This window comes from Cebus imitator, unplaced genomic scaffold (assembly GCF_001604975.1).
Source record: "Cebus imitator isolate Cc_AM_T3 unplaced genomic scaffold, Cebus_imitator-1.0 Scaffold234, whole genome shotgun sequence".
In the NCBI taxonomy this organism is placed as follows: Eukaryota; Metazoa; Chordata; class Mammalia; order Primates; family Cebidae; genus Cebus; species Cebus imitator.
Window position 1 is genome coordinate 475,269 of NW_016107549.1, and position 12,423 is coordinate 487,691.

At 53.5% G+C, this 12,423-nt stretch overlaps 2 protein-coding genes across 3 annotated transcripts; both read left to right on the forward strand.

Annotated features, from left to right (window-relative positions):
* Position 1: 1 nt before the first annotated feature.
* SAMD1 (sterile alpha motif domain containing 1) lies at positions 2-1,867 on the forward strand (the record flags this gene model as incomplete). The annotated part of the gene is given in 5 exon segments (XM_037727514.1): positions 2-280; positions 663-966; positions 1,055-1,151; positions 1,249-1,360; positions 1,461-1,867. Coding segments are annotated over 5 exon segments (951 nt in total), but the record flags the coding sequence as incomplete, so codon positions are not given.
* Positions 1,868-4,395: 2,528 nt separating this feature from the next.
* Positions 4,396-8,631, forward strand: CUNH19orf67 (chromosome unknown C19orf67 homolog). Of its 2 annotated transcripts, none has more exons than XM_017497636.2 (6): positions 4,396-5,017; positions 6,376-6,520; positions 6,654-6,754; positions 6,838-7,023; positions 7,644-7,778; positions 8,252-8,631. In XM_017497636.2, the coding sequence occupies exons 1-6, from the start codon at positions 4,683-4,685 to the stop codon at positions 8,424-8,426; spliced, it is 1,077 nt and encodes a 358-aa protein (XP_017353125.1). In that variant the 5' UTR covers positions 4,396-4,682; the 3' UTR covers positions 8,427-8,631. The 2 variants fall into 2 exon arrangements, with proteins under 2 accessions (XP_017353125.1, XP_017353126.1); XM_017497637.2 differs by having other exon boundaries at positions 6,379-6,520.
* The last annotated feature ends 3,792 nt before the right edge of the window (positions 8,632-12,423 follow it).

Sequence of the window (12,423 nt, forward strand, 5' to 3'; positions counted from 1 at the left end):
GCCGCCGCCGCCGCAGCCACAGCCGCCGCCGGAGGGGGGCGCGGCGCGGGCCGGCGGCGCGGCGCGGCCCGTGAGCCTGCGGGAAGTCGTGCGCTACCTCGGGGGCAGCGGCGGCGCCGGCGGTCGCCTGACCCGCGGTCGCGTGCAAGGGCTGCTGGAGGAGGAGGCGGCGGCGCGGGGCCGCCTGGAGCGCACCCGTCTCGGAGCGCTAGCGCTGCCCCGCGGGGACAGGCCCGGACGGGCGCCGCCGGCCGCCAGCGCCCGCCCGTCTCGGAGCAAGGTGAGCGCGCCGGGGAGCGGGGGCGCCGCGCGGTGGGCAGGTGCGGGCGAAGTTCGTGGCGGGGGCGCGAGTCCCGGGAGGAACTGGGTGGCGGGTGGCTGGGGCTTTTCGCGCGTTTCCTGCGGGTTTAGTTCGTGGTGACCTTGGCAAGTGGCTGAATCTCCCGGAGCCTCAGTTTCCTTCGCTGTAAACGCGGCTTAGTAACAGTAGCGACCCCTTGGGGTTGTTGCGCGAGTTTAGTGAGATTCGGTTGTCGAAGGCTTTAGTTAACACAGAGCCTGGCACGGAGTGAATGCGTAAAAGTTAGTCCGTATTGTTCTTAGAGGTGGAATCGGTCCATCCTCCCCTCCGCCCGGATGCCACAGTCAGGGTCCGGGATTAGAACAGCTGCTAACCTCGCATGCTTCTCTCCTCCGCCCCAGATGATGATGATGATGATGATGAAGACGAAGATGATGAAGATGATGTGTCAGAGGGTTCCGAAGTACCCGAGAGTGACCGTCCGGCAGGTGCCCAGCACCACCAGCTTAATGGCGAGCGGGGACCTCAGAGTGCCAAGGAAAGGGTCAAAGACTGGACGTCCTGCGGAACTCACCAGGGCCAGGATGAAGGGCGGGGGCCAGCCCCGGGCAGCGGCACCCGCCAGGTGTTCTCCATGGCAAACATGAACAAGGAGGGGGGAACAGGTAAGGATCTCTGAGTGGGGGAAAGTGCCAGGTGGGAGGAACTCAGCCCCAAGACAAAGCCAAAGACAGGTGTTTTTTTCCTTCCCAGCTTCTGTTGCCACCGGGCCAGACTCCCCATCTCCCGTGCCTTTGCCCCCAGGAAAACCAGCCCTACCTGGGGCCGACGGGACCCCCTTTGGCTGTCCGTAAGTTGGGGTGTTGGAGACGTGCGGGTGCTGCGCAGGTATGTGGCACAGCCAGAGGGACCTCTGTGTTCACTGGTGTCCGTCTGTTTTGATGCAGTACTGGGCGCAAAGAGAAGCCGTCTGATCCCGTGGAGTGGACAGTGATGGATGTTGTGGAATATTTTACTGAGGCAGGCTTCCCCGAGCAGGCGACAGCTTTCCAAGAACAGGTGAGTTCCCAGCCCCGGATTACACACAGACAGACAGACAGAGGGCCTCTGTGGGACGTGCCCTGACCTGGCTCGCTCTCTTTGTCCCTGTCCCACCCAGGAAATTGATGGCAAATCTTTGCTGCTCATGCAGCGCACAGATGTGCTGACCGGCCTGTCCATCCGCCTTGGGCCAGCCCTGAAAATCTACGAGCACCACATCAAGGTGCTGCAGCAAGGCCACTTTGAGGACGACGACCCCGATGGCTTCTTAGGCTGAGCGCCCAGCCTCACCTCTGCCCCAACCCATTCTGGCCCCCATCTCACCCAAGACCCCCCAGAGTCCAGGAGCTGGACATGGACACCCTTGGCCCTCATAACAGATTCCAGGGAGGGGCACCCTGTATGTCCTCATTTTTGCCCTTTCTGTCTCACACACATTTGCCCTTCAGCACGTCGGTGCAGGGAGAGGATTGCTCCTTACACCCCAGGTGGCTGACCCTCCCCACCCAGCCCAGGACATTTTAGGAAAAAAAAAAAAAAAAAACAAAAAAAAAAAAAAAAAAAAAAAAAATGAAATGTGGGGGGCTTCTCATTTCCCCAAGATCCTCTTCCGTTCAGCCAGGTGTTTCCTGTATAAATGTTTGGATCTGCCTGTTTATTTTGGTGGGTGGTCTTTCCTCCTCCTCCCACCACCCATCCCCCTTCCCAGTCTCTGCCCCTGGCCTCCAGCTCCTAGGGGACTACCTGGCTTGGGGTTCCTTGGGTTTTTTCTCTCCTTCCTCTTTTCTTTCTGTTGATTGTTGCTCCAGCTGGCTGTATTGCTTTTTAATATTGCACCGAAGGTTTTTTAAATAAAATTTTAAAAAAAGGAAAAGGAAAAAAAGCCACGGGGTCCATTTTATAAATGGGGCAGGGGAGAAGGCGTTAAAGAGCTTCCTAAGAGAGCCAAAGGTTAGGACAGAATTGTTTGGGGAGGGGAAAAAAAAAGGAAAGGATGAATTATAGCTGCCTCAGTAATTGCTCCAAGGGGGTGGAAATACTTGCTTTTTTTCTTCTGTAATTTCTCCATGTCTAGTACAGAGCTAGGCACACGGCAGGTGCTGAGTTTTTTTGTTTGTTTGTTTGTTGAGATGGAGTTTGGCTCTTGTTGCCTGAGCTGGAGTGCAGTGGTGCGATCGTGGCTCACCTCAACCCTTGTCTCCCGGATTCAAGCGATTCTCCTGCCTCAGCCTCCCGAATAGCTGGGATTACAGGCATGCGCCACCACTGCCAGCTAATTTTGTATTTTTAGTAGAGACGGGTCTCTTTATGTTGGTCAGGCTGGTCTCGAATTCCTGACCTCAGGTGATCCGCCTGCCTTGGTCTCCCAAAGTGCTGGGATTACAGGTGTGAGCCACTGCACCCAGCCCAATTTTTGTGTTTCTTTTAGAGATGGTCTCGTTCTGTCACCCAGGCTGGAGTGCCGTGGTGCTATCATAGCTCATTGCAGCTTCAAACTGCTAGCTCAAGTGATCCCACCTCGGCCTCCTAACTGGGACTACACGTGCACACTGCCACGCCCAGATAAGTTTTAGACATTTTTGTAGAGATGGGGTTCTAACTTTGTTGGCCAGGTTGGTCTCGAACTCCCAGCTGCAAGTGATTCTCCTCCTGCCTGGGATTACAAGAGTTAGCCACCACGCCTGGCCTCAACTATTGTTGAATGGCTAGCAGTTAAGTTCTTGGGTTTACAAGCATTTTCTCAATTGTCCCCCCCAAATCCCACCTTACAGAAGAGACAACTGGCCCCGCACAGAGATGCTGTCTGCTTGGGGTCACACACAGTGGCGTCTGACACTTGTCTCAGTTATTCACTCAGAGTCTTTTTTTTTTTTTTTTTTCACTCAGAGTCTTTATAATTAGTGTGTTTGACATGATGTACATTAAAAAGTATAAACCTGTCAGCCTTTGCCTACTGCAAAGAATCTGCTACAGCTGTCAAGGGCAGGGGCCGTTCTAGGACCATAGTAGGGTTTCCAGGCCTCATGGTCCTCCCCATTAAAACAACAGAAGTGGGCCAGACGTGGTGGCTCACACCTGTCATCCCAGCACTTTGGGAAGCCAAGATGGGCGGATCACAAGGTCAGGAGTTCAGGATCAGTCTGACCAACATGGTGAAACCCTGTCTCTATTAAAAATACAAGTATTAGCCGGGTGCGGTGGTGGGTACCTGTAGTCCCAGCTACCTCGGGAGGCTGAGGCAGGAGAATCGCTTGAACCTGGGAGGCGGAGGTTACAGTGAGCTGAGGTCACACCGTTGCACTCCAGCGTGGGCAACAAAAGTGAAACTCCATCTCAAAAAAAAAAAGGGATTGAGCCATCAGATGGGAAAAGCTTTCCAAGTGAAGATTTTGTTTTGAGACAGGGTCTTCCTGTCACCTAGGCTAGAGTGCCGTGGTGCCATCATAGCTGGTGACAACCTCGAACTCTTGGGCACAAGTGATTCTTCTGCCTCAGACAACAGCCGACTAACATTTTCCTCCGGACGGGGTCTTGCTACATTGCTCAGGCTGGTCTCGAACTCCTGGCCTCAAGCAATCCTCCCACCTCAGCTTGCCAGAGTGTCAGGATTACAGGCGTGAGCCACCGAGCCAGGCCTGAAGATTTTTTATTATTTGTTAGTAGTAGTCCTCAGAGCTACTACATCCAAAGTCCCTACTGAGTTCTAAGGCAGTTTCTCAACTCCATTAGAGAGAGAGAGAAAAAAAGCCTGGGCACTTTGGGAGCCAAGGCGGGAAATCGCTTGAGTCCAGGAGTTTGAGACCAACCTGGGCAACAGAGAGAGGCCCCCATCTCTATAAAATAAAAATTTTAAATTAAAATGATTTTTTAACAACAGCAACAAAACGGGTTCTGGGAGCGAGAGGCTGGGACTCGGGCCCGGGCGAGCTCATTCCATATACCTGTTTCAGGTGGGGGAAGTTGGAGACACGTTAGAGACCCCTCCACTCCAGGGATCCACTTCGAGAGGTTAAGGTCCTGGCTCTAACCACACCCCCAAGACAAGGCCAGAGGTCGCCTCCCTAGGCGGGTCCCTCCTCTCCACCGCCAGGTTCCCGGAGTGCGCGTGGCGCGTGTGTGGGGGGATGGGGGCCCGCAGGCGCGCGGACAGGAGCGGCGCGCCCCTCCCGCGTGTTGAAATTCAAAAGAGGCCAACTCCCCCCGGGCGCGGCGCGGCGCCGGTGGAGAGGTCAAGGCAGGGTCCAGTCGGAGGCTCCTGGGGCGGGGTCGAACCCGCCGCCGACAACGTGAGCAGCAGCAGAAGCTTCAAGAGCTCAGGTTCCCGCCCTACGACCCTACCATGGCTACGGAGCAGTGGTTAGAGGGGTCGCTCTGCCTGGACCCTGGAGAAACACCGCCTCCAGACGCCTTAGAACCTGGGACGCCGCCCTGCGCAGATCCCTCCTGGTCGACGCCCCCTAGCAGGCTTGGGGACCCACCTGAGCCGGACCCCGAAGATGCTGAGGGGCAGCTGCCTGAAGCCCCAGCCTCCACGCCTTCCCCCGAACCTCTGGTCGCCGGGCCCGGGCCAGCACCACCCCGCCTACCCCTGGAAACTTTGTTCAGCCCCATCACCGAACAGCTGCGCTACCTACTCAAGAAGGCGGATGATTTCCAGAGCTACTTGCTCTACAGGTGATGTTGGACGGAGTCCCAGCTCCTCATGGGTAAAGAAACTTGGAGGGGAGGCGACAGGAGGGGAGCCCAGGAGGTCAAGGCTATAGTGAGCTGTCCCGTGATACACGCCAGGGTCGCAAAAATCGCAAAATTAGAAGCGCTAGGAGCCACAGGGAGATAGTGGAAGAAGCTAGCTTATTAAAATCCGTTTCCGAGTGAGCAGGGCTGTAGAATCGCGGGTAGGGGGCAGCTACTGTTACTGTCCTGGCAGTGTGGGCCTGCGGCTGTCAAATCTCTAGGACTTTCTTCCAGTTTTTAAATGCTGGCTTAGATTTTTGAACCCTGTGCCGGCTAAACAAGACCCACCTGACCCACACTTGGCCAGTAGGACATCAGTTTGAGACCCCAAAGGATAATGTGATTCCCAGACCAGCTTTCCCTGTGGCTCTCCAATTTCAGTGTCCATTGGAATATCCTAGGAGGCTGGGTTTTCTTGTTGGTGGTGGTTTTTTACTTTTGTTTTTGAGACAGAGTCTCGCTCTGTTGCCCAGGCTGGAGTGCAGTAGCATGATCTTGGCTCACTGCAACCTCCGTCTCCAGGGTTCAATCAAGCAATTCTCTGCCTCAGCCTCCTGGGTAGCCCGGCTAATTTCTGTATTTTTAGTAGACATGGGGTTTCACCATCTTGGCCAGGCTGGTCTTGAACTCCTGACCTCATGATCCACGGGGCTGGGTTTTGTTTTGGTTTTTGAGACAGTCTCGGTCTGCCACCAAAGCTGGAGTGCAGTGGTGCGATCTCGGCTCACTGCAACTTCCGCCTCCCGGGTTCAAGCGATTCTCATGAGGCTGGTTTTTTAATGAGACAGGGTCTCGCTCTGTCGCCCAAGCTGGAATGCAATAGCGTAGTCATAGCTTACTGCAGCCTCAAGCTCTTGGAGGCAATCCTCCCGCCTCCACCTCCTAAGTAGCTGGGACTATAGGTGACACCATGCTCAGCTAATTTTTTTGTGTGTGTAGAAACGGGGTCTTGCTATGTTGCCCAGGCTGGTCTGGAACTCCTGGCCTCAAGCAATCCTCCAGCCTTAGCCTCCCAAAACTCTCAGATTGCAGGCATGAGCCACTGCACCCAGCCCCTGTAGGAAGCTCTGGGTCCTAAGTAGAGTCATGAGACTCAGGTGTCAGCTCTTTAACAAGTGTTCTAAATAGGTGTGATGCGGGTGAACCAGAAAGATGTTCAGAAAAGACCTAAAACTGGGGGCCTTTTCTAACAGGGGTCTAGCCAAGGGATACAGGTTGGGGGTGAGTAGAATGGGGAAAACCGGGGGGCAGGGAGAGGTCATGAGGGATTCCAGGCAAAGGCCCCCTTCTTACTTCAGCAGAGATCAAGTACAGAAGGAGCAGCTGGCCAAGGCCATGCCCACCTTCTTACAGATGTGTGAACCCTACTTCCTGTACCTGGAGGCAGCCGCGAGAAGCGTACCCCCCATCTATGGAGTCCTGCAGGAGCTGGTCCGAAAGGGGGTGTGTGGGAGTTTCTTAAACCCCACGCCCCTTGCCTCTGGAAGCTCCAAGCCTGGGGGGATGGTGGATGGTGGAGGGGGAGGCCCGCTCCGCTCAGGCCAGCTGATCTCACTGTGCCCCCTCTGGTATGCAGCTGTTAGAGATCTCCCAACAGCTGACCCTGCGCCTAGAACAGCTGGTCCTCATGTACGCTTCCTTTGGGTTTGTGGACCTGGAGGAGACGAACCCCCTTAGGTATAACGGTTGGGGACTCGGATGGGGGTGGTGAAGGGGTCCAAGGCCCAGCCTCACCCCTGCATTCCCTCATGTCCTGCCAGCATCTCCTGTTTCTTTTGCGGGAGGTTCTCCATCAGCATGTCCTTCGAGGTATCCATCTTCAGATACTGTGCCCCAGCTGCCTACACTGCCAGCCGCTTCCCCCGATACCTCTATAAGAAGATGCGCTGGCACCTGGAAACCATCCCAGAGGCCCCTGGTCGGGGACAAGATTCCCTTGTGGATTAGTAAGTCCTCTTACCCAAATTGAATTCCTCCCCTTTCTATGATGAATGCCAGTATGGGCCTCAAAATTGTCACCACCAAAGTGAAAACTGGGCAGGGCGTGGCATGGTGGCTTAAGCCTGTAATCCCAACACTTTGGGAGGCTGAGGCAGGAGGATCATTTGAGCCCAAGAGTTTGAGATCAGCCTGGGCAAGATGGCAAGACCCTGTCTTAACAACAACAACAAAATTCGCCAGGCATGGTATGGTGGCTGGCAGCTGTAGTCCCAGCTACTTGGGAAGGAGGATCACTTGAGCCCAGGAGTTCGAGGCTATAGTGAGCTGTGATTGTGCCACTGCACTCCAGCCTGAGTGGGAGCAAGAATCTGTCTCTTTAAAAAAAAAAAAAAGTGAACCAGGAAACAAGGCTTTTGAAAGGCTACCGCTATTTTCTTAAAACTCACCCTCCCACCAAAATAAAAGTCCTCATCCTAAAAAGAGGCTGGCCGGGAGAAAAGGCCTTGGAGTCACATCCCTATCTGAGAACTTCCGATGAGTTTCCACCTCACCTCCAAAATTAAAGCCCTCAACAGAAGAAGCTAGGAAACTGATCACTTCTAATTACAGCTCCCTCCTCTCCCAGCTACTTCCTGTGCTATCGAGATACTTGGGAGGACACAGGCCACAGTCCAGCCAATCCGTGCCCGCAGATCCAGAAGCTGTGGTCCATCGGCAGATGGGTGTCCCTGGGACCAGCCGAGGATGACCTTTATTCATGGTAGGAGCTACGGCAATAGCAAACGGGCTTGGGTGCTGGAGGTGGGAGGTAGAACCCCTTCAAAGACAATTCACCTTCCCAAATACTTTGCTTCCCTTAGTAATGATAGCACTGTATTGTGCCCTGAAAAGCACTCACGCAGACCCCAGTAACAACCCCAGTAACAACCCATCGAGGTCTAAGCTACTGGCCCCATTTAACAAAGAAAACAGGGTGCTCAGAGAAGTTGTTACCTGCCCAAGGACACACAGCTAGCAGGGCGATTGGACAGGTCAGGACCAGTTATTCAGCCTCCGGGAGCCATTACTAAGTTTCTGATCAACAAGGAAACAAGTTTCCCCGGGGGTTTTTCCCACCCGCAGCTGGAACAAAGCTGCTTTCAGCTGACGCCTCTCACTCAAAGGGAGGGACTCCCGAGAGGCAGGGGGCACTCAAGTCCAGGCCTGTCTCTCCCTGGTCCCCCCCCCCCACAGGATTTTGTGCCCGCAGCCTCTTGGGGACTACCAGCAGCTGCTGACCATCGGCTTCGAGGAGCCCTCGCCCATGCTGGCCACCGACCTGCTGGTGCAGATCCTCACGGGCCAGGCAGGCCAGGCCCGGCCTCCGAGCACAGCCGGGCCCGCGGGGTGGGCGGCGCAGGGGTCTTGAATCTGGGGAAGAGGGTAGGAGCTGGAACTTGACAGTTCCAAACTCCAGGAGAGGGGGCAGGGGAGGGGCTCGTTCTCGCAGTGCAGCCCGGCCTCGCCTTCCAAAGGGCCAGGCCGAGCTGACCTGCCTGCACCGAGATCGGCCCAGCCGTGGGGCCCAGAATGCGGACATGCCAGTTTTGTGTTAAATAAAAGAAAGAAAGAGGTCACAGGCTCAGCGTCCGCTGGGAGCACCGCGCCCCTCCCTCTGGGGGTGGGGATTCCCCGCCCGCTTGCGTGGCCTTCTGGGAAATGTAGTATTTTGAGAGAAGTCCGCAATCCACCAATAGGCGGATGAGAGTATGGCGCATGCGCATGGGCGCACATGAAGCAAAAAGAGAAGCGGTGCCTGTCAAAAACCGGAACCCAGGAAATCTCAAGTTTCGGGTAGCGAGGGAATTCAACGCCCACTGGAGGAAAAGACTTAAGGTTACGCCCACTCCCGTATTTTCACCCGGAAGTTATTTCTTTTATAGCGTAAAAGAACTACTTTTCCCGACGTGCCCCAGGAAACTACCCTCGATCAGTTTCCGAAGGCCCCGAGTTAGACTTTTTTTTTTTCTCTTCTAGCGTTTGGGACTTGGAGGCCGCACAGGTCGTCGTCTTTCTTGGGGTATCCGGGGTGCGGGCAAGGTCGGGGAGCCCTATGGAATCCCAGCCTAGGATCTCTTAACCTCTCTCCAACCTCGGACTGGAGAGGAGACCCTGGCTGAGAGAAATGAACTCACCTGCTCGAAGCTCCTGCGAGCAAGTGGTGGACCTTGGACCTGAACGGAGTACTGTGGCCCCTTGCAAGGGAAAGGGTGTCGTCCTGAGCCAGGTGTCACTCAGCTGTGGGTTATCCCCCTTTAATTCAAGGGGGACACTTTTGGTTCCCCTCCCCTCAACATTTTCATAGAGGAGACACCCAGAGCCCTGTCCTTATTTATGATTTTGAGCAAAGCGCCCATCTTCAGTCCCTGGCACATAGTATTATCCTCCGTTTCCAGATGACAAAAAAAGGACGTGAGAGGTGGTAAAATGAATCAATATTAGATTGGATGCCAACATTATTGCTCGTCCTTTTTTTTTTTTTTTTTTTTTTTTTTTTTTTTTTTTTTTTTTTTTTTTTTTTTTTTTTTTTTTTTGAGATGGAGTATCAGGCTAGTTGCCCAGGCTGGAGTGCAATGGTGTGATCTCGGCTCACTGCAGCCCCCACCTTCCAGGCTCAAGTGATTCTCCTGCCTCAGTCTCTGGGGTAGCTAGGATTACAGGCAAATGCCTCCACGCCCAACTATTTTTGCATTTTTAGAAGAGATGGGGTTTCGCCATGTTGGCCAGGATGGTCTTGAACTCCTGACGTCAAGTGATCTGCCCACCTCAGCCTCCCAAAGTGCTGGGATTACAGGCGTGGCCCACCAAACCCCACCACTATTGCTCTTCCATGGGGGTTTCTGGTGACAATTTCTGACTGCATCAAGAATGCTTTTTAGTCCACAGTCCTCGTCTGAATGACATGAAATCCTGATGCTCCTTGATATCGCTTTGAAGGAGGCCCTGTGAGTTTTCTCATGTCTCTAAGATTTTTTGGGGGTAGGGAAGATCTTGCCCTGTCACCCAGGCTGGACTGCAGTGGCACAATTATGGAACCTCCATCTCCTACAAGCTCTATCTCTTGGGGTAAAGAGATCCTCCCACTTTGGCCTCCCAAGCAGCTGGTAGTACCAGCAGCACCGATGCCTCTGCCTTTTGTTGTTGTTGTTGTTGTTGTTGTTGTTGAGACAGAGTCTCGCTATGTTGACCAGGCTGGCCTTGAACTCCTGGCCTCAAGCTATCCTCCTGCCTTGGCCCCCCAAACTGCTGGGATTACAGGCATGACCCATCCCGACCGGCCTTTAAGATTCTTTAGACTCACAGGGTCCAATGGAAATAGCAAGTGAGTTTAGACTGGGCACGGTGGCTCACCTCTGTAATCCCAGGACTTTGGGAGCCTGTGGTGGGTGGATCATGACGTCAAGAGATTGAGACCAGTCTGGCCAACATGGGGAAACTCCATCTCTACTAAAAACACAAAAATTAGTTGGGCGTGGTGACGCATGTCTGTAATCCCAGCTTCTCGGGAGATTGAGGCAGCAGAACCACTTGAACCCGGGAGGTGGAGGTTGCAGTGAGCCGAGATCACGGCACTGGACTCCAGCCTGGGAGGCAGAGTAAGATTCCATCTCAAAAAAAAAAAAGAGATCTAGTATTTCACGTTTACAATATATCTCAATTCAGACTAGCCACAAACACCTCTAAACAGTCTACTTTAAGTCAAATCCAGTGTCTGCTCAAGACAGGGTTTCGGGTGGGTGGTGACAGTAAGTCCTGGAAGGGGAAGGAAACACGCTTTGTTTCCTGGGTCCTGTGGCTCAGCAGCTTTCTACACCCTTGATTCTCAAACTTCCTGATGTGCATCAGAATCACATGGAGACTTTGATCATTAGATCTGGGATAAGACCCAAGAAAGTGCTGCTTTTTTTTTTTTTTCTCTCTCTCTTTTTTTTTTTTTTTTCCCCAGATGGAATCTCACTCTGTTGCCAGGCTGGAGTGTAGTGGTGCGATCTTAGCTCACTGCAACCTCCGCTTCCCAGGTTCAAGCAATTCTCCTGCCTCAGCCTCCTGAGTGGCTGGGACTACAGGCCCCTGCTACCACGCCCAGCTGATTTTTGTATTTTTAGTAGAGATGGGTTTCTCCATGTTGGTCAGGCTAGTCTCGAACTCCTGACCTCAGGTGATCCACCTGCCTCGGCCTCCCAAAGTTCTAGGATTACAGGTGTGACCTCTCTCTCCCTCTTTATTTTATTTTATTTGGGACAGAGTCACGCTCTGTTGTCAGGCGCCGGGCTGGAGTACAGTGGCGTGATCTCAGCTCACTGCAACTTCTGCCTCCTGAGTTCAAGCAATTCTTCTGCCTCAGCCTCCCGAGTAGCTGAGACCACAGGCACACGCCACCATGCCCAGCTAATTTTTGTATTTTTTAGTAGAGATGGGGTTTCACCATGGTCTCGATCTCTTGACCTTGTGATCTGCCCACCTCGGCCTCTCAAAGTGCTGGGATAACATTTTTTTTATTAAGACTTTGTCCGCGCTAGTATATACAATGGAGTGTTGGGGGGGCGGGGAAGAAGACTTTGTCTTGCTGTATTGCCCAGGCTGGTCTCCAACTTCTAGACTCAAGCAGTCCTCCCACCTCAGCCTCCCAAAGTGCTGGGATTACAAGCATGAGCCACTGCACCTGGCCCCTGAAGGCGCATGTCTAGCAGTTCCCCAAGCATCTCGGATACTGCTGGTCCTGCCACTACTGTGAGAACTGCTGTTTTACACTTCCTTCATGGTTCTCACTCAGCTGCACATTGGAATCACCTGGGAGCTTCAAAAAATACTGATGTCAAGCCCTTCCCCCATCTGACTGACTTCACATACAGAGGCCTCCAGTTGAGTTTAACATTCAGGAAAGTTACAGAGTCCCCCATCTATACTTTGTGTGTGTGTGTGTGTGTGTGTGTGTGTTTTATTTTGTTTTTTGAGATGGAGTTTCGCTCTTGTTGCTCAGGCTGGAGTGCAGCGGCTTGATCTCCACTCATTGCAACCTCCACCTCCCAGGTTCAAGCGATTCTCCTGGCTCAGCCTCTCGAGTAGCTGGGATTACAGGCAAGCACCACCACGCCCAGCTAATTTTGTAATTTTTTTAGTACACACAGGGTTTCTCCATCTTGGTCAGGTTTGTCTGCAACTCTCAGCCTCAGGTGATCAGCCCACCTCAGCATCCCAAAGTGCTGGGATTACAGGTGTGAGCCACCGAATCCAGCCCCTGTCTATACTTAGTAGTCCTGTCCACTCTTTTTTTAGATGGATGATTCTCCTGCCTCAGCCTCTTGAGTAGCTGGGACTACAGGAGCGCACCACCAAGCCTAATTTTTCTATTTTTTTTTTTTTTT